Source organism: Octodon degus, unplaced genomic scaffold (genome assembly GCF_000260255.1).
Source record: "Octodon degus isolate 3935 unplaced genomic scaffold, OctDeg1.0 scaffold00089, whole genome shotgun sequence".
In the NCBI taxonomy this organism is placed as follows: Eukaryota; Metazoa; Chordata; class Mammalia; order Rodentia; family Octodontidae; genus Octodon; species Octodon degus.
The window spans coordinates 3,220,948-3,246,937 of NW_004524665.1; the positions used below are offsets into that span (position 1 = coordinate 3,220,948).

The 25,990-nt window shown below is 48.2% G+C and overlaps 1 protein-coding gene across 3 annotated transcripts in view; it reads left to right on the forward strand.

The window, feature by feature from the left end:
- Dis3l2 (DIS3 like 3'-5' exoribonuclease 2) overlaps positions 1-25,990 on the forward strand; it is a 321,513-nt gene that overhangs the window by 250,600 nt on the left and 44,923 nt on the right. For all 3 annotated transcript variants that reach the window (XM_023722254.1, XM_023722255.1, XM_023722256.1), the window contains one exon: positions 9,923-10,156. In XM_023722254.1, the coding sequence (XP_023578022.1) occupies positions 9,923-10,156 (234 nt within the window). The remainder of the gene's footprint in view (positions 1-9,922; positions 10,157-25,990) is intronic.

Consider the following 25,990-nt stretch of genomic DNA (forward strand, 5'->3'; position numbering starts at 1 on the left):
CCTGAGCCAGCAATGGAGGAAGTCAAGAGGCAAAAAATTCTGAAGTTGACAGCGCCGGATCACTCTGCATGGGGTGGGGGGCATTAGGTGACAGCTGGAAGGCTGGCCGCAGTGTGGGTTGGAAGTTTAGTTCACTATCTTGCTTCCTGTTTAGCAGAGGCCAGTGATTTATTCTGGGGACAGGATAAAGGAAGGGCTGTGTGAATGAGGGAATAGTGCACCTTAAGGTGATATCTTTTCTTTCTTTCTTTTTTTTTTTGGTGAAACCAGGGATTGAACTCAGGCCCTTGCACTTGCCAGGGAGGCACTTATTCCACTGAGCCATTTCCCTGGCCCCTGAAGGTGATATCTTGAAGGGGTGAGCAGAGTATCAGCTGCCTAGAGACAGGAGCCCCACTGTACTGTTCCTGGCACCACCGGAACCCTGGGAGCGAGGCCCACACATGAGAGTCAGGATAGGGGACAGCTTTCACGGGTGAATGAGGACTTTAGAGCCTGGGGCTCTGGATCAGCAACCCAGCATGGGGGCTGGGCAGTGAATCCACCCATAGGACCAGACCCTTGGGGTTGAGAGTCCATATTTGAGAGACAAAAAAGAAAAGTGAGGTAGGAGGAGAAAGTAAATGAACAGCAAGGAAAGCAGTGAGGGCCTTACATACTATCAAAGGTAAAAAGAAATTGACCTTTATATCCCTCAAGAAGTAGTTTTTTTAATTTGGGGGTGGTGAGAGAGAGTTTCAGTGTCACAAGATCTAACTTTTAAAAAATAAACATTTGGAGGAAAAAAGTACTCAGAGAAATTAAAAACAAGGAAAGAAGGAAAAGAAAGAGAAGATTCAAGATTTCAGTTGGAAGATAAATTTGAGGAATTGTCCCAGGAAGAGATTAAGAGAAAAGATTAAGAAATTAAAGACCAGTTTGAGATAGACAGCATCTGTTCAGTGAGCATTCCTAAGCAGCCAAAGAAAACCAAGGTGTGGAGTGAGGGACAAAATAATTATAGGAAATGTGCCATTCCTGGGGAAAGATGACTTTTTAGAGTGGAAGAACACATTGCTGGCCAACTGATGGAGAGAGGTCACCTCCAAGACACACATCATAGAATTTTAGGACCCTGGAAAGATCTTGGAAAAAGGACAAACGAAGGAAGATCTCGAGGTTTCCACATAAGAATAACGTCAAGCTGTTCCAGTACAACACTGGAAAGTGAAACAACAGTGAATGACACCATGTCCATTAATGAAAGCCCAAGCCTGCAGTGCCCACGCTGAATGTCTGTGCCCACTAAGTGTACGTTGACTGCGAGAGTAAGGAAGGTCACCTGCAGAGCGTAGGCTCATGACACCGAGTCCCTCATGCATACTCCTCAGGAAGCTGTGAGGGAAGAGGAAGATAGGGTGTCCGTCCATCACCACCGTTCCAGATGGCGGGAAGCTCGGGTGGATTGATATATGCAGTGCACAGAAAGACCAAACAAATGTAAATCCTAGTGAAGGCAGTTGTGTGGAAAGACGAGACACTGCATGTTTACTGACTGAGTTAGCATATTGATGAGTGAGTTCTGGTAGCTGTAGGGTAACTGCTTTGAGAGCAATGGTGGTATTGTTGGAAAAGGGATATGAGGCAGGGGGCAAAACAGATTCTATCCTGGAAAGTTTGCAGGTAATGCCTAATGGATATAGAAGTAATAAGCAGGTTTTAGAGAAATATGGAAATTGACATCAAAATAATCTGTTAAAAGCAATAAAAGTGAATATTCTTAGGACGTGAAAAAGGATGTAGAAAGGCCTTCATCACAAGCTTTTGAAACTGTATATTTTAACCTTTTACTTTTATATTGAAAAAATGTAGATATATATGAAAATAAATAAAATAACACAATGAACTTAACATCTTCATCTCCCAGATTCAACTTCTATCAAGATTTCTTTCCATGCTAAAGTAATTTAGAACAAACCAAGACATGTCATTTCACTCATAAATGTTTTAATTCATGACTAAAGAATTTGGACATTTTCTTACATAACACAATGCCCTCCTAACAATGAATATTAATGCCAGGGTGCCAGCTAAAACCCAGGCCATAATATAGTTCTCTGATTGTCTCCAGTTGATTTACCCAAATTGGAATAAAAGAAAAGTCACACACATTATATTTTGTTTTCATGGCTCCTACATATCTGGTAAAAAAGTTCTTTTTTAAGATTTAAGAGGCAGTCATTATCTGAAATACAAGGAACAAATTATTAATACAGTATGCCAGCAACCATACTGTAGTGGGGGTGGGGATGGCTGTACTCTGGTGGGGAAATAATGAATGGAAAATGACCAGAAGGAGACCAAACAGGGTGCCAGCCGTGGTTGTATTCAAGCAATAAAACTATGAGTAAGTTTTCCTACTTTTTTATATTTTCTAATGATTTTTGAAAATATGCACAACTTTTATACTTTTATAAATGCTTGTTTTTGCAAACATTTAACTAAAGAGAAAATAAAGCCCACAGAAGGAGATTAACTTGAGTCTGTAAAAGCAGTGTTCAGTCTGAATTATCCTGCCAGAGTCAGATCCAAGAAATAGCCACCTGATCTTATGAGTTCCAAAATGCAAGTGTCATAAACACAGCACTAGAAAGTGGCAAGCCCAGCCTCCACGGCCCCTGGGGATTCTTGAAGTGTCTGGCACCCAGGACTCTGCCCTTGCAAGGGCTGGAGCACAGGCGTGAAGTAGTTGCAGGCTCCAAAAGGTGCTGGTCTTCATCCAAACCACTCCAGAGAGGAAGTGTGCGGGTTTGGACAAGGGACAGGGTGTGGGGCAAGGTCCACTGACCGCACTGCTTGTACCGTGCTTATCCAAACACACTGCCCACACAAGGGACCAACCACATGAGAGAGAGACCACTGTTTAGTCCTGGATGTGGTGATGGATCGGTGTCTCCTGCCCACAGTCAGGGAGCCCAGCGTGAAAGACCAGATCCCACACTCGAGGTCAAGGGAGGCTTGTTCAAGACACGGAGGAGGAAGGCTTGAGCTGGTCAGAGTGTGAGTGGGGAACAGCTGAAGGCAGGCGGAAAGTGAGGGCAGCCCTGTGTTGAGAGCTGGGGTGAAAGCAGGATCGTGGAAGCTCAAGGATGGGCTTGGATGTTATGGAGCCTTCTCTTGGCATGTGGGCGTCCACTTGGTTAGAAAGATCCAGGGCAGGGCCAGCAGTATCCTGCCACCTTCCTTGTGTCCACTAGTGTCATCTGGAAGTGAAGTGGAGAAAGCTTTGTGGTTTTCCCTAGGCTGCTGGCATTCTTTAACTTTAGAGCAAGAAGAGACTACTGTAAAGAGGCTGTTCCAGTTGTTTGTTCTTGTTTTGAGTACTGGGAATTGAACCCAGGACCTTTGCACTGAGCTGCATTGCCAGCCCTTTAATTTTTGTTTTGTTTTGTTTTGTTTTGTTTTGTTTTGTGAGATAGAGTCTTGCTGTGTAATGCAAACTGGCCTCAATCTCATGGCAGTCCTCCTGCCTTTAATCCCTGGGATTAGAGGAGTATGCCACCATGTCCAGCCTACTTTAAATTTTGAGATAGGGTTTCACCAAGTTTCTAAGTTACCTAACTTGGACTCAAACTTGTCATCATCTAGGCGGCCTCTCAGAGTGCTGGTTTGACAGGCATATGCAATCACACCAGCCTCCAACTACTTTTTAAATACCTACTTGATTTTTTTTCAACACTCACAAAATCATGGCTGTCTCTGCTTTTATTAAGCCAGTGCTCAGACTTCGGGGGTTAATAAATCCTGAGAATCTGTTCTTAGCATATTTCTCACATCAAAGTTGTGAGAATATTGTTCTCTGATCTAGACATTTGTGATTCCCTGCTGGCTCAAGGGAAAAGTCATCAAGCTCCATCTTGTACTTCTGCAAGATTCAACTCCAAAAAGACAAAATCTGTACCGGCCATGTCAGTCTGTGGCCTCATCACCTCCTAAATACCTGTGACACTTTGCCTCTCTGGCAAAGGAGTGTAAGGGGTGCACACCAAGGGCCAGGTGTACAGAGCCCTTCCTGGTCCTGATCTCAGTCCAGGAAGTTTATATTTATAATCCCATGGATAAATTATTAGAATCCCGTCAAATTAATTCCAATTTATCACACCCACTGTGAGAACAAAGACACTAAGGCATGTCTATATTTTGGGGGAGCCAAGGGGTCCTAAGTCCAGCCATGGAGATGGCTATCTAGAACAAAGGCTTCAAGCCAAGGCTAAACCCAGGTTTTATTCGTTCGTTAAGAAGGGGGTGGCTTGGGGGTGAGTGACTGTGAGAATGGCAGGAAGTAGGTGAGTGCTGTGAGCTGGGCCAGTAGGAGGCCTGAACTCACCTCTGCGATGTGCAGAGAGAAGGATCTGCAGAGCGTAGTGTCTATCACATGATTAAGAGAGCATCTAGGGCTGGCCAGATAGCTCAGCAGATTAAAGTGCTTGCTTAGGCAGATGCAGAGGCTGGGATTCAATCTCCAGCTTGCTGTGCTGGCCCCGCACATGGGGTGCACTGAGACAGCAATTGAGACTGGGCGTGGTGGCATGTGCCTATAATCCCAGCCCTTGGGAGGCTGAAAAACAAAGGATCACCATAAATCTGATCTGTGTAGTGAGACCCTGCAGACCCTGTACTAAATACATTAAAAAAAAAAAAGATAACATCTAATATTTTGGGGTCTGGTGCTTCAGCTCTGATGTGTGTGACCTTTCAAGCCCCAGAAAGTCATAGCCTCTGTCTTGAGGCTCAATCCCAGCCAACATTGTAGAGCATTGGCTCTTCGTCTCATCTCAACCCAGCTCACTCTAGGGAGCAGCAGGGGGTGGTTCTTTGGAAACACACGTGCTGTCTTCAGAGACTATCACCAGCACCTCAGCTAGACCAATATGCATTGCTTAAAGCCAATTGAAGGGATAAGGAAAAGTCCTAGCCAGCTCTATACATATCAATACATGGAAATAGTGTCAGGCTCAGCCAACATGGAGACAGCTGCTCCTCCTCCAAGGAGAGTTGCCTGGGTGGCCCTCCGCGACCAGGGCAGAGGGCCTGCAATACGAAGCTGCCTTTGCAGACACCCCGGTGTTAGGCTGTTAAAAAGGCAGCATATAGCGGATCCAGCTGGGCAGCTGGTGAAATTCAGCTGTAAAGATGAGAAGAGTGAGGACAGGGCCCCTAGCTGATGCAGGCTGTTCTCGTGCTGCCTGTCTCAGTGTCCCTGTCGCTGTGGTCCAGCCTTAGTTTGGACCTGTGCTGTACTCAGGCAGCCTATTTTCATCACCAGCTTTTTTTTTTTTTTTTAATCTTTTTGAGACAACGTTTTAGTGTAGTTCAGGCTGGCCTTAAGCTCACTTTGTAGCCCAGGCTGCCCTTGAACTTGTCACTTGATAGTGACTCAGGTCACTATCAAGACCTTCATTCTTGGGTTCCAGCCTTCAACTCGGCCTCCCACTCCTCTTTCCTTTAAGACCACTCTCCCAGGTGACTTCTCTTTTTCCTTCTTAGAAACCACAGTGCAGCCAGCTTAATCTCCCGAAGTCTCCCTTTCCACGCAATATCTTCTTTGCTTTTCCTCATCCTTTCCCCTCTCTCCAGGCAGTAAAAATGTTGCTGCTGCAACCCAAGCTTAAACTCTGTGTTCTCTGGGCCTTTGAAGGCATCAGCACCCACTAAGCCCTGCACACTTGAAGTCCCTGGCACCTTCACATCTGCTTTGTCCAAGCCTCCACGTGTCAGCACACCTCCAGTCAGTGCTCTTGTCCTGTGGACATCTCTCCACCCAGTGCAAGTCCTCGCCATCTTACCTGAGGACTAAGGGAGACACTGCTCATAGCCACTGCTCTGCTTCTCATGGTGTTAGATGTCTTTCTAGGAGCAGAACCTGCTCCCCTTACCCTGTTGTGCAGTGTCCTCTGAACATATCACAATCAGCCCCCTCGTGACTACCATTGTCCCCAGTGCCTCGACCTCTGTGCCTGCCACTGAAGGCTTCCTGTGGTGTCACAGGCAGTTGTACACCTCTGAGCTGAGGCCTCAAAGTCTGCAGTAGGCTCAAGGCCAGGCCATGAAATGGGTTGTGTAATCTGGGGTTCCCTTAGTGGTAAGGAAACAGAGCTCTGGGTGTTGTGTTTCATTCTCAAACACTGTAGTAGAAACCTTGCCCGACCAGCTACCTCCAGGGGACACAGTTGCTTCAAAGACTGCTTCAGCAACAAAGAAAGGATCTCAGAATACCATGTATCTCAACCATGGCAGGGGGTGCAAAAGTGTTTCATTTTAGGCCTGGGGTTACAACTGTGGGACAAAGGAACTGTGCAACCCTTTGCCTCAGCCTCCCAGGATGCTGGGATCACAGGCATGTATCACTAGGCCAGATTCATAATGAAATCTTTCTCAGAAGTAAGACAAAATCTTAGTACTTATAAAATTCATGCAAAGAGATACAACTTGCTTTGAACCAACTTTTCTCCCACATTTTCCTATTATTATTAGTGGGTTTGACTTAACCCTGAAGTCTAGGTCCTAGCAAATGGCAGAGTAGTTGTCAGTTGTCACACTGGGTGTCTTCAGAACAGGGCCAGATGTCAGTTTCTGCATGGCTATCTACATCGGTCCTATTTGAAGAAAGGCTGGGCTGACGCGATCTCCCTGGCTGTGGCTGGCTGTGACTTTGTGCTTCCTGGGTCAGAAGGCTTCCTCTACCGCTTCCTGAACTTTCCTTTCTTGCTTCCTCCCCAAAGCTGAGCCTTCACACTTTCTTCTTCAGCTGAGTATAATCCCAGCACTTGGGAGGCTGAGGCAGGTGGGTTGACAAGAAGATACCAGAGTGAAACCTGCATTCAATCCCAGTACCTCAAGGACAGAAGGAGAGAGGGAGGGAAATGGGAGGGAGGAGGGATGAGTCTTCCTGCTGTCCTCGGGAAAGAAACCCTTCCAAGGCTCTCTTCGGCTGTCACAGGACTGGGATGCCTGCATCCTGGCCAAGTCCAAGGCCTCTAAGTGCAGCTTCCACGGCACTCGGGGAAGTTACCCCTGTGCCTTCCTTGCAGGTCAGGGTAGGAAGGGACCTGGGTGTGGGCCTAGGACCAGTAGATGAGTCCAGAGCAGACGGCCTCACAGAGCAGAAAGATGTACGGTTCAGTGGGCGAGGATTCTTCTCTGTACAAATAAATCTTTTAGAGAATTCTAGCGCATTAACTTGGAAATTGAGACAGGCTTGCCAGCACACAGCCCTTGGCTGCCGTGCTCCCTCCTGGCTGCCTGGCAGGAGCCCTGGGTTCCCTGTGGAGGCCAAGCAGCATGGCCAGGTGCTCCGCAAGGTGGTTGCTGCCACCACCTCTGGAGACACCACCCCAGCAGATACAGTGCGGTGGGATCAGTCCTGCTCTTGACAACTTCATCATATCCTGATGGCTTTTTCTTTAAGAAAACTGTGAGTCCCTGGGTCACAATGGGCCTGGCTCAGGGACCCCTGCTATCTCCTCAGTTCTGCCCACTGTTGTGACAGGGCCATCTCTCAGAATCAGTTTCCTTTCATTGAAGACCTAGGGCCGGGGAGACGGCTCAGTGGAATAAGCGCTTCCCTGGCAAGTGCGAGGGCCTGAGTTCAATCCCTAGTTCTGCAAAAAAAAAAAAAAAAAAAAAAAAGGGCTTGAGACTGTGATTAAGACTGAACGTGGTGGCACACATCTATAATCCAAGCGCTTGGGTGGCAGAAAAATAGGAGAATGACTATGAGTCTGATCTACAGACTTTAGTAGACCCTGCCCTAAATGCATAAAATAAATAAATAAATAAATAAATAAAAAAAATTATAAATTAAGTCCATTTATAGTTTTTTAAACCAGTGAGTCCTACTGAGGTGCTGACATTTTTCAAAGGATAAATTTTAGAATATTTGCTTAGAATCCGCCAGGTTGTTGGGGCATTTACTCACCTTCTGCATCCACAAACTGTAGAAAGACAACATGCTTGGGAGGCAGCCCCACTTGTTTTCTTTTACTTCATTATCTAGTCTGTCTGCTTTATGAGCTTCAGCTAAAAATCTCAGAAAAAGTAGCACTAGATTTGGGGCTTGAATCTTCAGATGGTCTTGGATACTACTAGGAGTTTATGCAATTTTGAGAAGTCCCTGACCTGTCTTCACAGGTATAAACTGGGTGGAATAACAGTGCCCTGGGCAGGTTGGGAGCCAGCCACGACTGTGGGTGTAAGGGTGGGGATCGTGCTGCACTGTGTACAGTCGTGCTGGGTACCAAGAAGTGGTCTGGAGGTGGCCACTTCACTAGACAGCTGTTTTCCTAATCATGGGTCCTAAAAGTGGTATCCAGAGCCTGCAAACTAGCAGCCTACACAGGGACGCGACCTAAGTCCCAGATGAAGCAGAGGAGAGGCAGAGCCAATCTTCTTTGGGAAGCGCTCTGTTTATGCATCTCCTCCAGATTTTTTTCTTTTCCATAAAAAACCCTTTGTACTTTTGTCCTCTGCCACTGGCCCTGGTTATGGACTGGGCACTGATTTGAGCATAGTTTCCAAATAGGAATTAATGAGCTGTTGCATCCTATGCGGCATTTTCACGCCATGTGCTGCCTGTTGTTCCTCTGCATCCCCTTCATGTGGACCCTTGCTTCTTGCTGCTCCCTCTGTGCACTGTGCATCCTTCCTGCTCTCAGCCTCTCCCTGGCAGCCATGCCCAGCCTGTTCTCTCTGGCTTTCGGATGTCTTCAGGGCTATCCAAGAGGCACTGGCCTGGGTCCCCTGGGTCAGACTTTGCTGCTGGAGCCGTCGCTCAGCACCGTTTTCTGAGGGCTCTTAGGCCTTCCACTCAGCCCTTTGTGTTGTTGTTGTTGTTGCTGTTGGTATTGTTATTGCAACAAAACCTCACTACGCAGTGTAGGCTGGCCTTGAACTCAATGTGTAGCCCAAGCTAGCCTTGAACTCACAGTGACCCTGCTGCCTCAGCCTCCTGAATGCTGGGATTATGGGCGGGTACCACCACATCTAGCTCAAATGTTACAATTTTTTAAAGTATGAAGGCATATCATAGAGAATACTGAAAAATTAAAGAGATAAAATTAGTAACCTCTCCACTGAGTAAGCACCACCACCAACTGGGTAGGTCCTTGAGCCTGGGCCCTTTTTTCCCCAGAAGACATCTAGCAGTATCTGGAGCATTTGGGGCCATTAACTCAAGGTTAGAGTGGTTCTATAGAGACCAAGGTTGTTGCTCAACTTTTTGCTTTTAGACTGGGTCTTACTAAGTTGCTGAGTTGTCCAGTTGGGGCTCATACTTGCCATCCTCCTGCCTCAGCCTCCTAGACTATTGGGATTACAGTACATGCCACCATAACCAGTGCTGCTCAGCATTTTAGAATTCGAAGCACAGCTCCCCACAGCAAGGGACTACTTAGTCTAACCATGTGGAGATCTAGAAGCCCCATTCTGTCCCTCTCTATGAAACAGGATGGCATCGCTCCCTTTCTGCCCTACCCTGTCCCTCATCTGTACCATCTCTGTCAGGGAGCATGTCTTCTCTATCCTTCCTTGAGCCATTATGGAGTCCACACAGCACTGTCTGTCACATCTCAGAGTCTCAGGAGCTGCCCCTTCTCTCCCCTACTTGTGACATTGGTGGCCACTCACCCACATGCATGAAATCACTTCCTACCCATGGCCTGGCTCTATGCTTAGGGATGCCATAAACCTCCAGGGCTTAGAGAGCTCTGTTCAGGCCCCGTAGTGCCCAAGGCCTGGTAGGTCTAACTCCTCTGTGTGACACCATTCTGAGCACACAGTCACCACTCCATAAATCTTTGTTGTGCGTATGTGAATAAATAGCTGGATGAAGAAACACCTGGGAAAAGTCTCCTCCCAACTTCCTCACAAGCTGTCTGTCTTGCAGATCCTGGACGAATGGTTTGGCCAGACTATCATCTGCTCCTGCACCAAACTGAGCTATGAGCATGCACAGAGCATGATCGAGCAGCCAACCAAGAAGATCCCTAAGCAGGAGCTGCCCCCCATCTCCCCAGAGCACAGCATCGAGGAGGTACACCAGGCTATTCTGAACCTGCACAGGATCGCAAAGCGGCTTCGCCAGCAACGCTTTGCTGATGGTGCGCTCCGCTTGGATCAGGTTGGTGAGCATTTCCTGAGAACCTTGACGTGGGCCTGGTGCCATGGTGGGTGAGAGGCAGCATGGTGCCCTCCATCTCTGTCCCCTTCCCTGCCATCGCGCCACAGCTATGCTCCCACACACTCTCCAGGCCCCCATGTTTTTGAGAGGCCTGGTGACAAGCAGAGGGTACACTTGTGTGGGTGGCCCTGTGACCCAAATTCTGGAGTAGGTCATTGCTGGACACTGTCTGGGATGTGATTCTCAGCCCAGGTTCCAGCCTTGAATCCCTTTCCATGGCAGTAGGTGCAGACTACTCCCAGTAGACTGGGAGTTCAGGAGATAGCTGGCCAGTGTCTGATTCTGAAACTCCAAAGTGTTCTCACCCTCATCTGCCCAGAGTTATATTTACAAATCCTCACTAGCCCTGGAGAGGGAGGAGCATGTGGAACATTAGATCTGAGGTGAACAGTGGTTTGGAGTGGTACTGTTGGCTCAAATATCGCAGCCCTGCATTAACCCACAGCACTTAAGCAGCCATTGCTTAAACCCAGGGTAAGTTCTGAGTCCTAGAGTCACTGGTAGTAGCTTCCTCATTGCTTGCCAGGGCATTGCAGAGTGGAGTCCGAGTTATAGCAGGGCAGCTTTTCCCTTACTGTTTGTAATTTATACCCACATTGTGCACAGGGGGCGTCTTCATGTGTCTGAGAAGTGTGGTGGGCAGCAGCAAAGCCCTGTGGTGGGTTTGGCTGGGGTGGGGGCCGTTCTGACCTGTGGCACAGCTCTCTCCAGGTAGATTTCTTTCCTGGGCCTAGAGCAAGTGAGCTGTTCCCAGACAGCAGCTGATGCGCCTGGCTACCTGTGTCAGCAGAGTTGGGGCGGAGCTGGAGCCCTGGGGCCAGCTGCCTGGCAGGCCTGTGTCCGATGGTGCCAGGAGGTGGTAGGCAAACTGGGTGGGAGCTGGTCAACAAGCTGGAGGAAGAGGGACTAATGGCTCCGGAGATGACAGCATGCCTGCTACTTGCAACAAAGTCACAAATGCACCCTGATTCCTACCCACTGGCACCTCCCTACTTGTCAAGTCTAGGAGCCTTTATAGCTCTTGTGTCCTGGACATCAGCCCTACACAGAGACCTTCTGGGTCCCCGGGGCCCCTTTACAGAAGCTTCTTTCCTCAGCTCCAGGCTTGGCATCCATGGGGTCTGGCCTGCCTTCCTCTCTCCCCACCCATGCTCTCTCCCCATGTATTCTTCCACTCTGAGGGTTTTACCTGCTCGCTGGCTGGGTGGGTACTACTGACACCAGAGCTGGCTCTCTGGCTTTGCCTCCTTCCCTAGCTCCAGCTGGCCCGTCCTCGTCCCTTCTTAAACTCTCCTGTGGCCACCTCACCAGTACTCATCCTTCTGCAGAAAGTGTGCTTGCCACCACTGATGCACCACTCATGTGGCCTGGCCCTGCTTCCGCCTATGACCTGCGACCTAAACTCTGTAGTAGGTCGGGTGGTTGTACACATCCCAGACCTGAGTGTGCCAGTCATACCTGCTGTTATGTTTAGCAGTTTTACTGAATATTAGATCAGCTTACCCTAATATAACAAAAAGATAGGGTTTTTCACATAAACTTTTTCAGAAAGTCCAAGTTTTATTCTTTGGATGAGACAAATATGAAAGAACAGAGGAAATCCTGAAATTTAGGAAACATTTTATACTCATTGCTTTATAAATGCTTTAAAGATAATAAATTGAGTGTAATATGTTGAAAAAAGGTGATATAAAAAACTAACTAGCAAAAAAACAAAAAACTAACTAGCATATTCTTTTTAAAAAAGATAGTGAATGAAACATATTTATGTAAATTAAGTCAAAAAACCCAAAATGTTTAATTACATATGTACCTCCTTCTTTACCTGACTTCTAAAATAACTCACCAACTTCTGTACCCTCCCAGACCCATCACGCCATCAGGCTGATGTGCATTTCACTTGGATTAAATGCATGAATACTCCGCATACTAGAAAAGGCCCTGGGCAACCTCGGCGCATGCTGGGAGAAGCCTGGTCTGCACACTAGGAGTGACCCCAGGTTGTCGATAAACAAGAGGTGGTTGGCAGCTCGGAGCATCAGGGTTAGGCTGTTGAAAGCAGCTCTAGCTATCTCCTTCTCCTTGGGCCTCTCAGTTTATAAAGTAGAAAGCCAAAGCCCCCAAAGGACTCACTGAGCTTCTATGCAAAACATCCAAGGAGTGTTTTGTTCTGTTCTCCTCCATTTATACCATGCTGGTGTAAGAGAAAAAAAGTTTCCCTCACAGTGTGTGGGGGAGACCTTCAAAAGTCTTAATTAAGTTCCAGTTAATTAATGTTTGAAAAATAATGACTTTGAGTCCTTGGAGTTGATTCCTTGGTTCCCCAGAAAACTGGTCTGTTGAACTCAGCATTAGAAAAGAAGAGGCATCAGTCTCCTGCAGCCAGGACACTCATGAGATCATTTATAAATCAGCTAAATGGCCCCATTCAGAAGTCACTGTGTTTGTTCTCCTGTCCCTACTGCCTGTTTTTGCCCTCACAAAAATCCATTTTTCCCGGGTGCTTTCTGAGCAGCCTGCTGTTTGGAGTTGTTCTCTGGGTCTTTAATAACCTCAGCTCATGATGTCCATGTTTTTTTTTGTCCATGGTTTTCCATCCAAAAAAAAAGACCTCCTTTTGTGCTAGCCTCAGAGATTAATGTGGGAGGAGATGCCATCCGCATTGCACATTAGACCCCTGGTTTCGTGTACATCTATCTGCTAGAGTGGCAGTGTGGGCTTTCCTGGATGCGAGTGGGTCTATGGTAGTAATGAGGTGCCTTTGTGGAGTCAGGCGCAGAGCTGTGATAACCTCAGGAACGCAGGGCAGTGGGACCACTGAGTGTTTGCAGTTGGTACAGCGGCCCCGCCCAGCTAAGGTCATGAGCCGCAGCCCCAGGACCGTACCCGGCCCTAGTCCCTGGAGTCACCTATAGGCTGCCCTGTTGCTGACCTACTGTGCTGTAAAAGATCAACAGCTCTCTGCTAGGATAGGAAAAGATCTTCAAGGTCTAATTCCTGATCCAAATGTCTCTTACCTAGAGCTCCACCAAGGTTCTAAAAAGCACCTCACTCCATGAAGTGGTTCTCCTTTGTTCTGTGACCCAAAAAACAAATGCAGGCCTCACATGCTATCTCGGACTCTGGGGGGACAAACTAAATAATGTCCTTTTTGGGTGATTTCTTCTTCTCTATGTTTTCTGCTGCCATGATAATCCACAGACTTAATTGAGAGGCTCATTTTATTCATCTACTCATGACATGTCTCTCCTGTTTCTTAAAAGGAGCTCTGATGATGAGGCCCTACCTTTATGTGTTGTAGCCAAAGAAATCACAGAAGTCTGTAATGCCCTGCACTCTGAGCTTTGGGAGAGTGAGCTAAGGGAGACCCTGTTTTTTCTAGTTCCCTCCAGACACAGGCTGCCTGATAGACTCTGGGAGGGTGGGACACAGAGCCTGCTCTGCCCAACTATGAGGGGAGCAGGACCTCGGTCTTCTTTGGGGTTCTGTCTTAGCCACTGCCTTCAGAAAAAATATGGAGCGAAGGTCATACATAGGCTGCCAAATGGAACCCTAATACGAAAGAGCTCAGGAACCCTGGTTGATTTCGGGAAATGACACCTACTGCACTCTGTGGCTTTCTCAGCCTGGTGTTCATGAGGGGTTCAGAGAGACACCAGCCCAGGCCACTGGGTTCTCAGGCAGGTCACACCTTAGGAAGAGTGTGACTGAATCAGTGAAGAAACAGGCGTCTCCATCTTCTAAGGCAAATTTCCCCAGACCAAAGGAGGCTTCACTGAGTTCTGAGCTGCATCTTATATGACTCTTAGGCAATTTTGAAAACTAATCTTCGAGCAGTTTTTTTTTTGTTTTGTTTTGTTTTGTTTTGGTTTTTTTTTAGACTTGATTATAAGGGTAAGCTTGTTTTGTTTTATTTTGTTTTCAATTTGCAACACCGGGGGTGTAACCCAGGAGGGGCTTCACATATGCTAAGCAAGTGTTCTCCCAAAAAACTGTGCCATAGCCCTAGGTACTAAGATAACCTTGTCCATGGGAATTGCCCTGAGTGCGCTTAGCCTGAGCTGCTGGGGCTGCTGTTACATGGCCCTTGCCCTAGCCCCACTGTGTGTCCGGGCTCAGCTGACTGTCCTGTCCAGGGCCAGAGAGCAAGCAGAGTGGGCTCGAGGGGCACTACCAGCAGGGTGGGGCTGACCATGTGCTTGATGCAGGTGAAGGTAACAGTCAACCTAGAAAACCTGAAGGATACTGAGACTTGAATTTTGTGTAATAGTCATGTGCCATAAAATAAGGTTCTTTCTTGGATTATTTTCAACTGTTTTAAAATTCAAAACTCATTAGCTCCTGAGTCACAAGCAGGTGTGACCTGTGGTCCCCATGTTGGTGACCCCTGCATAAGTGACCGCATGCATCAGCCCATCCCACAGTGAGCTTTTAGCAGCTCATCACTGCTGCCCCAGGAAGCCAGGCTGGCTAATGGACAACAGTTGTGCTAAGTTAGCTCGCAGGATGGCTTCATGCAATTAAGTAAATTATTCTTTTGATTAGTACGTGCTTAGCAGGTCCAATTAGAGGCTGGAAGCAGAGGAATGAATCCTTTTAGCTCCAGTTCCCTCGCCCTTGTATGGTCGGCTTGCTTTCATCAGCCTGAAGCCAAAGGAGCAGAGGGCTTGGCCCCCTCTGAAGCCCCTGCCCAGCCACCAACGCTTACCCAGCACTGCCTCAGTGCTTAGCTCAACAGCGCATGTCAGTGAACCCAGCTCCACCTCCTCTCCTGTGCAATTGCTCTCAAGAAAGGAGCATTCCAGCTTTTTTTTTTCTATACATGATATTTTTATACATGACAATATTTGATGTTAGGTGAGAAGAATAGACACATTTATCCTACCTGAATCCTCCTCAGTCTTATTGTTTATGTCACTACCAAAACACAAGAATGGGCCAGGTGTGGGAGTGCACACCTGCAGTCCCAGCACTGGAAGCTCAGGCAGGAGGAGATATCCACAAATATGAGGCCAGCCTGAACTATGTATCAAGACCCTGTCTGGAAAAAAAAAAAAACCACAACAAAAACAAAAACAGCTAATAGCAAACAAACAAAACCACTAAAATACACAAGAAGACAGAGCCAGTGTGGTAGCATGTGCTACATACCAAGGCCCTGTCTCATAGGACCTAGATTAGTCAATCATAAAAGTGTGCTGTGGACCAGGCGGTATGATTCCGTAGTCAGAGAGGTCTCCACCCAGCTTGTTTTCAGAAAGCTTGGACTGGGAGCCACTGTGTGCTCAGGGTTGGAACTGTGAAAATGAAGGAAGCAGACTCTGTCCCAGTTCTTAGCAAGTGCCCAGGGCCACAAGGGATCCCGTAGAGAACCTGAACATGAGAGGTGCTATGACAGCTGTGTTAGGAGCACAAGGACAGTGTCTCGGAGAAGTTGATGTCCCCCAGAGGCCCACATACACCAGGTCCCTAAAGGGCTTAGGGGCCAGAGGTGGCCACTCCTGCTGTGAGTTGAGGGCAGTGGTGTTGCAGAAGAGGCAGGTACTGGACTTTGAAATCAGTGGGATAGAGCCCGGCAGCCATGAGAACTGTGCCGAGGAGAAAGCAGAGGACGTTTATAATCCCTGAGCTGAGGCTGGGGTGAAGGGGAGAGAAGTGACTGATCCCAGAGAAGGGAAACTGCAAGGCTCTGCGGGATTTGTTTTCTTGCTTAGATGTGGAGGGAGGGAGGGAGTATAGGAGAAGCAGGGAACCTGGCTCCCAGCAAGGAATGCTGTGGCTGCCTGTCCATGCTTGGCCCAGGACACCCAGTGGAAAGGAGGCTGAGTAGAAAGACAGTGATGTCCATTGCAGGGACAATGTGAGAGGACAGCAGAGCCATGCAGTGAGCATTTAGACACAGGCTGAGGTCTCTGTTGAGAGGACTACTGGAAGGCAGCAACATCCACACGGCTGCGAAGCCATGTAAGCAGAGACCTCATGCGGGAGGCGGCCTGTGGACAGGAGGATGAGGGTCCGGCCCAGCATGCCCTCCAGGTTGGTGGAACCCCTCATAGGTGCTCTCATGGGCTGAAGATGGCACCAAGCTCTGGGAAGGAGTGTGAGCAGCAGAAGATATTTCCCATGTTAGGCTGGTGATGAGCTTGAGAAGACTAGGGGTGCTTCCTAGAAGTACCATTCAAACTCCAGCCCAGGCGCAGCAGCTGGAGCCAGGCCCAAGGGAGCCAGGCCTGGCTGGGCATGGTCAGCGGGCACGAGGTGGCAAGGGGGAGGCCAGCTATGGAGGTGCCACTGTGTGTGGCCTTACCACCTGCGAGGCTGCCGGAGTTTGAGGGATTTAGCCCAGCTGTGAGCCTAGAGACCTGGTCTGAAATGGAAATACTGTTCCTTCTGTCGCTGGTACTGTTTGGATGAGAGGTAAGAGCCTGAGTAGGGGCAGATGTTTCCCACAGCCCCAGCAGCAATGAATGTAGAAGAAACTAGAATGTTTAGAGGAGACAGCAGGTAGCCAGGGACAGACAGCCATGCCTTCCCCTGGGATGGTCCCAACCACCTTGGCTGTGGGGTGTGCTCCCAGGACCAGGTGACATCTGCCTGCATGTCCGCCCCTGGTCAGAAGTATGGATGCGAGCTTTGGCAAACTCTGAGGTGTGCTTTCTAAATTACTCCTGAAAGCAAACTTGGCTTCTAGAAGCTTCCATCTGCTTCCAGTTCCTTCTTCATTGCTCATCTTTTACAGATAAAAAAAAGCACTGCCCCCTCACACCCACTGCTGTACCTACTTCGTGTCTTTGGCAGTCTGAGGGTTGAAGCCCACATCCTCTCAGAGAGGTTTAAGTTTGCTACCCCCCCCCAAGCAGCCAGTGCTCCTCCTCATTAACTAGCACTTTATACCTTTCACCCCTCTTTGTCACACTGTCATGGGGCCTGTCCTCTTCCCTAGGACTGTAAATTCCTGAAGGACAAAGATAACATCTTTTGCATCTTTGTATCCCGGCCTTCCAAAGGACAGAGTATTCTGGTGGCTCTAGTGAAAAGCACTCTTGTGGAAGAGAATTAGACACACCTGCCCTGTGTGACAGGCCATGTCTCCCCTGTGAATTAGAGATCTGGGTGTTTGATTGTTCTCCAGGCACCTGAGGTTTAGAATGGGATAAAATGAGGACATCCCTGAGGAGCTGCCAGGAGTGAAGCCAGGGAACATGGGCACTGCAGGGACTGACAGCATGTCCACCCTCACTTCTGTGTTCCCTTCAAGAAGAGGCAGAGCCCCCTCCCCCCCCCCCACACACACAGAGCTGCCCGGGATAGTAACTCTGGCTCCCATTGTGGCCACATCCCCACCTGCCTCTCAGGAAGTTCCCTTGGGGCAGGCATGGGCTGTAAGTGGAGTGAGGTGCACAGCGAGGGAAGCACTTCAGGCCAGTGTGCTGACAGTGCCTGTTTCTGCCTCAGATGACTGCCCCCCTTTCCCTCCTAAGGCAGGTTCTGCACAGTTGCTGCAGGGCTCTCCAAGAAAGGAGCACAGGTCACTTCCTAGGCAGTTGAGTGTGGCCCAGACAACTCAAACAGAAGTTGCTGGCCTTTCTAGGGGGCACTGCACGGGGACAGAGGGCTCACATGCTGACCGGTGAGACCTACGAAACCTATGAAGTTGGACTGGGCACGCTGGCACCTGGGCTCCTCACAGAGCTACATCCTTTCAGTCAGTGTGCTTGACAGATGACCAGAACCTAGCCTCCCCAGGGCTCTCTGCTGTGGGTAACTACACCCGCAACTGGGAAGCTAGCAGACTCTCCCCCTTTTTTTTTCACAGGGCACACTGCACCCCTTGCCCTGCCCCTGTGTCACACCCACGTCACTCGCATGTGTGCCAAGTAGCTACATAAGAGTCGTGGAATTCTTTGACGTTAGTAAAACCTGCACTGGAGAAAGGGAAGCTGTGCAGCTGATCTTTAGATTTTGACCATGACCACTTCTTGGGCCCAGCCCAATTGATTGCACTGTTCCTGGTTTAGCAGGCCAGCGGGTCTGCTTCCCAGGCCACAGCCTCTCTGTCCTATCCTCTGTCTGCCCTATGCTTGGACATCCCCTCAAGTTCCCCCAAATCTGCCTGCACTTTGTCGCTCAGGAACATGTAGGCATCTGGACCAATATGATCCTCAGAACTATCTTGGGTACAAGGCAGAGGATTGTGGGCTTCTATTTTGCTCAGCCAGGACATTTCCTTTAAAAAGCCAGTTACAAGCTATCATCCACAGAGCCATGTTACAATCACACGGCCAGCTCTGGAATTCCACAGTCCCCTCCCTCCGTAAGCCTGCGTCAGGTGGACAGCTTCCTCCCCACTTGTCTCGGCCTTGCCCCGTCTCCCTGGCTGCCTGCCTGACCAGTGCCTCAGTACCTTTCAGCCATTTTGCATGCTGGTTTTGTGTGTTTCCTCTGCTGTCCCTCTCTGCATGCTTCCCTAGGCCAGTCACTAGCTGCTTACAGTGCTGGGGTGACACCAAGGCTGTGGGGCCCGAAAACACTGTGTCCATTTTACAGCCTCCATTTGAAATTGGGCTTCTGTTATTCTCTGAGAAAATTCCACATTTCTAGCTGCGCTTGGTGGGACATGCCTATAATCCTACCAGGAGGCTGAGGTAGGAGAATTACTGTGAGTTCGAGACCAGCCTGTACAACATAGTGAGACACTGTCTCAAAAAGAAAAAAAAAAAAAAATCACATTTCTAAAAGAATGATAGTAGTGAGACCCTGAACACCTGTAGACCCTTCCCTAAAAATATATAAATAAATAAATAAAAGAATGATAGCATTGTAGCACAGTGGGTTTTATTTATAATAACTGTGCTTCCATTTTGAGTGACATGACAGACATTTTTAAGTTAAAGAAAATTTAAGAAATTTTATTTTATTTTGTAATCTGAGAATACTCCTTTTGACTTACCGTCTTTAAAATTTTTTTTAATCTTTATGCGTTTGGTACTGGGTCTCACTATATATCTTGGACTTGTAGTGATCCTCCTGCCTCAGCCTCCTCAGCTCTGGGATTACAGGTGTGCATCACCACACTCAGTTTTGGTGATTGGCATGGCATGCCCAGCGTTCCAAGGCTGGCACAGTATGCAATACTGGGGATCAAACCCAGGTCCTTGTGCTTCCAGGCCAGTGCTTAGACTGCTAAGCTATCTCCCTAGTCTTTGACTTATCTTTTTAATTTCCCACATAAGTTTTTAGTATCTGCCAGGTATAAAATACTCTGCTGGGTGCTGGCAATAGAGAGATGAGGACATGACGGAGCCCTTGGGGTGGAGTAAGGTCACTGCTAGGGCAGAGGCGGACAGGGAGGGTGCACAGGATGGACAGCAGGTGGAGGCCAACTGGTATTTTACACGACACTGCTGTGTCCGAAGGCACCACTCTAAAGCTGTTTGTGTATGTGGTCATTCCAACTGAGTTTTCTTCTGCACAAAATGAGAATTAGCCATTTTCTGTTAGAAAATAGTATAAGTGCTGAAAACCAATTAGGAATTAGTCACCCCTTAAATTGTTGCCTGTGGGGTAAAGGAAGTCTACTGGTGTTGCAGGAGGCGAGGCAGCACCAGGGAGACCCAGCAGGCTCTTACCTGTCTGTGGGCTTTTAGCCGGCAGCAACTACATGAGAAAAATCAGCTGAGAAAACCAAGTCTGCACATTTGGATGGGAGCTCTGACCATGCAGGCCCTCTGAATGCTGGCTGGACCATCAGGCAGGTGGCATCGGATTTGCCATGATCAGCAGGCTCTGTGAGTAGCTTGGGGCTCTCCCCTCAACTGACATGATCAGAGCCCCTGCTTTTCTCTTTATTTTCTGTATTTCTCAGTTTCCTGCACTGAGGTGTACACATCTGGTGGATGAGAGGCCCTTGCCATTGTTTAGGGGGTAGTCTTCATAGGAAGCAGTTTCTCCTGAACACATGTCTTGCTGCATTTGCTCATTGTGCAGTGTTGGCTTTACTTCCAGTCAGGCTGTCTCCAATGTGGTCTCTTTGGCTGTGCAAATGGTTTGGGGCACAGTTGCCACCATGGAAGAGCCCAAGAGTTCCACTGTCTCTGTGGCCTTGCACAAGTGGGCACACTCAGAAGGTGCCATGGGTGTGGGAAGTGCCATGGGCGTGGGAATGGGGGCACCTGTGTGGCTCTTCCCACAATGGAAGGGACCCCTGTGGAATAGTGGGGTTCTCTCAGGCACTGTTAATGGCAGCTCTCCACCCAGCATGGCTGTCAGGCACCACTGGCCAGCAGTGGGGAGAGGGCTGAAGTACACATCCTTGGGGAACAGAGGCTGGTGGGAACAAGCAACATGCCTGGAGCTCACATGCAGTCCTGATGCACCGCTGTGTTCCCTATCTGCCCAACCTTCTTCAGCACCTTTTCAGGTTGTGCTTCTGCACATGGTTCCCCTAGGCCTGGCCCCTTCTGAACGTGGACTCGGGGTCTTTCTTTTATAGCAGTGTGATGTTATCTGTTTTGCTCTTCAGTTTCATCATTGGTACAGTGGAGATTGTAACAGTGCCTGGTTCAGAGATGTGTTATGGGTATCCTTATAAAGCACTGAGCAGAGCCTGACCTCATTTCTGTCTCCACACAAGGCATTCTGTCTCTTAACAAAATATGGGAAGGTGACAGTGCAAGGCAGTGGCCCCAGCAGCCATGGCTGGGGAGACCACACTTCATTTGTGACCCTGGAAACTGGCCTGGACAGAGGAGAGGGTAGAGATGGAGGCACAGAACTGTGGGGAACTGCCTGCTGCTAGTCCTAGGGGTACAGGGCACAGTCTGAGAGGAGGGAGCCCAGAAAGTATAGGATGGGGGTGGGGCACCTGGGCTCATGAGCAGGAGTAAAGTGAGAGCAGACACAGCAAGCAGGGAACATCTTACACATCCCACTCAAAGTCGCTCACTGAACTGCAGAATGCTCTGTCGCGTCAACAAGCAGCAGCATGCAGCGGCATGTGGAAGACTTCCCTAAAGTTGTTACAGACGGGATGATTCTGCTGCTCATTGTTATAAATGACACTGCTATTAATAACTAGGCATAAATTTAAATATCATTTTGAGTTATTTCCTTGGTAATACAGTCTTAAAAGTATGAAATTAAAAGAAATGAGCTTTTTTACTTTTTAAAACTAACATTTTTTTATAAAAGTAATACATGCTTGCTTTATAAAACTTTCAAATTAACAAGTGAACAAAAACCAGCCATAATAAAATAGCCTGCCACCCAGGAACAACACTATTCAGTGTCTGAAGAGTATAGGTTTCAGACCTTTTGGCTTTCTGAGTGGTTTCTAGAAAGGTAAAACTAAATGGGCTTTCCCAGGGCCATGCATGCAATCACGAAGTGGCTTCCTCTTTGTCACTGTTTTGAGGCACATGTTGTCCCTGCTGTGGGCTCCATCAACTCTGCGGTCTCCCTTTGCAGCATCTGTGCAAGAGTAGATCTCACGTTCTGCCCCCGGGGGTCACCTAGCACCTTGCACATCATAGCAAGAATGGCCTTTTCCCTGCGTTACCTGCAGTGAAATTCTCCCTTTTTAGGGTGCAGTTCTGCAAGCTACATGCAGTCATGTGGCCACCATCACACCTTGGACACGGAACCATCCCACTGGCCCAGAAATGGCCTATGTTTTACCACCTGATTTTCTGTCTGTATTTTTGGCTTCTCTAAAAGTCATAGAAGTACAACTATTCTATGGGCAGCATTTAACCACAGCTTCTTTCACACAATGTGAAAATGCTCCAGGGATCCTTCTGTGGCACTGCGGAGACCCGTGCTAGTTCTTGTTGTCGTGGAGTGGGGTTCAATCACATGTGTGTGTGCTGCTGGTGTCCTGTTTGCCAGCTGAAGGACCCTTGGGTTGTTTCCCCATTGGACCATGTAAATAATGTGCGTCTACCTCTAGGTGTCTCTGTGGCCATTTTCATTTCTGTTACATAAATGCCCAGGAGCAGAATTCTTAGGTCTTTTAATAAATATGTATTAAACTATATAAAACACTTCTCCAAAGTGACTGTATCACTCTTATCAGCAATATATGAGCATGTTTCTTTGCACGCCTGTCAGCACTTGGTATTGTCAGGTTTTTTGTTTCATTTTTTTCACCTGTGCCAGTAGGTGTGTTGTGGTGTCTCATAGTGATTTTAATTCACATTTTCTTAATAGTGATGATGCCGAGCATCTTTTCTTGTGTGTATTTGCTGTCTGAATATTTTCATTGGTGAAGTATCTGCTCATAACTTTTCCCATTTTTAAATTGGGTTGTATGTTTTAATATTATTGTTTTGCAAGTTATTTTTACATTTAAAAAATTTTTAAAGATTTATTTATTTATTTAGTACAGGGTCTCACTATTCAGCTCAGACTCCTAGTGATCCTCCTGCCTCAGCCTCCCCAGCACTGGGATTACAGGCATGCGCCCCTAAGTCCAGTTTCAGCGGCTAGCACTGTGCAGTGCAGGCCCAGCACAGCGTGCAGCACTGGGGATCGAGCTTGTGGCCTTGCACTTGCCAGGCCGGCACATAGACCACTGAGCTATTTCCCTGGCCTATTTTTACATTTTTGATACAAATGCTTTAGCACATTTCAAATATTTTCTCCCTATCTTGGGATCGTCTTTGTATTTTCTTACATCTTTATTCTCTCTGGCTTGTCTTTTCATATTGTTTTGAAAAGCAGGTGTTTTTATAGTGCCACCATACATGTAACTCTAACTACTAGGGAGGCTGAGGCAAGAGGGTCCCAAATTTGAGGCCAGCCCAGGAAATTTAGGGAGACCACCTCAAAATAAAACCAACTGAGCTGTAGCTCAGTGGTAGACCTTTTTCCTTGTTTGCACAAAGCCATGGGTTCAGTCCCCAGGAACACTAGAAAAAGAAAAAGAAAAAGAAAAAAAGGTTTTCATCTTGCTAAGATTTGTTTTACCCAATTTTTCCTTTCTGCATTATGTTTTCAGAGTCCTAACTAAGAACTATTTGATTAACAAAAATCTTGTGTCCTCTGGAAGTTTGATAGTTTTAGGATTTACTTTCTATTTTAAGCATACACTTCCCAGACCTGGAAGCCTTTTCACAAAGCATTTCCAACAGCAGAGTAAAGCACCCTGAGCACCTTTGGAGGGGAGGGGACCCAAAGCCTTCTGCGAAGAGGTGTGTACCCCAAAAGTTACCTAGGAGTGACTCAGATATAGATTTTCTGTGGCATAAGACTTGGAATAAAGCTGAAGACCACATCTTTTGAAAAGGAGGCTTAAACTGATAAGAAAAAATCTCTACAGTTTCTAGATAGGCCCTCCCAACGGGGTCCCAAATCTGAATGGAGAGCTGTGCTGGCGATTACACACAAGCCCTGTGGCAGTGACTCACTACTTGTGGTCCGATCTCATCACTGAGAGACTTGGGAATCACAGTCAGCATGGTAGCCTACTTGCTGCCACCTCTGTTGGAATCAGGCTCTTCTCTGAACAGCTGGTGTGCAGTGTGGTGGGAAGAAAGCCTGCCATGAGGAGAGGCCAATGACTGCTTGCCTGGAGAGGATGTGCAGCTAATGTGTGATAGGAATCTGAAAAATGACCGGCCCAGCCAAGCTGAGTAGAGGCCTGCCATCTTTCATCCATGGGAAAATGCACTGCAGTGAGCGTGTCCAGGAAACACTGATAATGCACTGTGTCCAACACTGTGAGAGCCATTCTGTCCTCAAGAAACGTGGGGTCCAGATGGGAGCTTTCTGGGTCAGCAAGGCGGGTGGTACAGGTAGAAAAGTGCTACTCTGACTGGTCTGGTGGTTCGGTCCATTCTGGATGTATAGGCCGTGGGGTGACTGCCTCCCAGCGCTGATAGGATATGTTTTTGGAGACCTGCCCTGAAAGATCAGCCTCACACAGTTGACACACTGCACTCACATGAGGGGTGGCATAGGACTCAGTAGAAGTGCTCTCAGGCAGCTCTGGGGAGACTAAATTGGAGGAGCTGGGTGTAGACACCCAGGAGGCCAGCAAGAAGACTGTAGTGTCAGTGCCTGAGGTCGCACAGCCCTCAGAGGAGCAGGTAAAAGATTGAAGAGTAGAGTGAGGACCGAAAAAGGGGGGTGCTTGGGGCCCTGTTGGAGCTCTGCCCTGGCAACTAGGGGCTAAGGTGTTGGGGGCGACCTTCCCAGGGCCACCGGTGACAGGCATTCACTGGGTGCTGGACAGGGCGTCAGCCTCTGCCAGAAGCATTGGGATCACTGTGCTCCCAAAGGACAGCAAGGAGGACCGGTGAGCAGTATCTGACTGGTCAGCAGCACATGGCATACCACAGAGGAGGCCTCTGTCCCTTACCGGAAGCCCAGATGCTCAGCTGCAGGAAGGGAAGCAGCCATGTTTACCGGGCCCACACCCCTCCCTCCTTACCTCCTGCACACACTCTTCCCAGCTAAGCCCTTCTTACTTGTTTACAGAAAAAAGTGAATTCGCTTCCCAGTCCTTTTGAAGCCCAACATGTCAGTGATCGATGAGACCACATTCTATGACTTCAAAGGAGAAGCACTGAATGAGCGAAGCCTGGCCAGGGGAGGAGAAAAGTCCCAGGGAACAGGAGGCACAGGGTGACCCCGCCGTCAGGAGGAGTGCCCCCATCCACCCCTGCTGGTGCCACGCAGAGACACAGACAATGCCACTTTCAATAAATCATGAAAGATCCTGAATGCCCCATTTTGTCCCGTTTTCAATGGGCCGTGGGCTTGTGCTTAAGATATGGCCAGCCGTTTGTGCTGGGTTCCCAGTGACTCAAAGACTCAAAGTTGAGTGCTCTTTCCACTATATAATGAGTCTTTGCATATGTGATTTGGGGAAGATTTTTTTTTTCCAGATTTCCATAGCTAGTCATAGTGGAGGTGACCTTGTGGGTAGCACGGGCCATTGTCCCCTTGATACATGCAGCCTTTGAGCAATGTAGAGCTTTGTAGGGTATCCACGCAGCACCTAATTCAATCACCCATCCACCTCTGCCCCCTCTGAGCTCAGCAAACTGTGTTCTGTGCTATGTGGGGAGCACTTGGCCCACATTTCCACCTGGAACCCCAGGCCCCCAGGCCTGGTGTGGGGTGGCTGCCTGTTCCCATGGGTGCGCACAGGGAGGTGCCATTAGGTGCAGCCTTCAGGAGCCCCCAGGTTTTCTACACTGGAGGCTTGGGAAGAGAGGAAAAGAATAACTGGGGTCATTTAAGGGCTGGTACAGTCATTTCCTTAATCGTCTGTGACCGTCAAGAGCCTTGTTTCTCTAAAGAAGCTCAGAGTCTTCCTTGGCTTTTCATTACTAATAATAAACAGCCAGAATTTATTGAGAGCCTTCTGTTTGCCAAGTGCTTTCCCATGTTACTTCATTTAGTCCTGGAGTTTCACACCCATTCTTACAGATGAGGAAACTGAGGTTCGGGGGGGTAAGGAACTTGTCAAGGAGCACAAAAGTAGAGATGGCAGGCCAGGACTGAAATATTTCTTCTGCTGCTTGTCATTTTCTTTCTAAGAGTGTGGATATTGTCTTCTACAAATACAAAAATGGCCAAAGTCCTCCTCTTAGGACAACTCTGCAAAGCTGTTTCAAATGTTATACAATTATATTTCTAGGACATTCTTCAAATGACAACAGAGGAAGAAACCAGATAGGCGGCTGCCAGGCATTAGAGCTGGTAGGCTACGAGGGACACCCTGATCCTGAGAGGACAGGCAATGTCCTGTCCTGCCCAGGTGGCAGT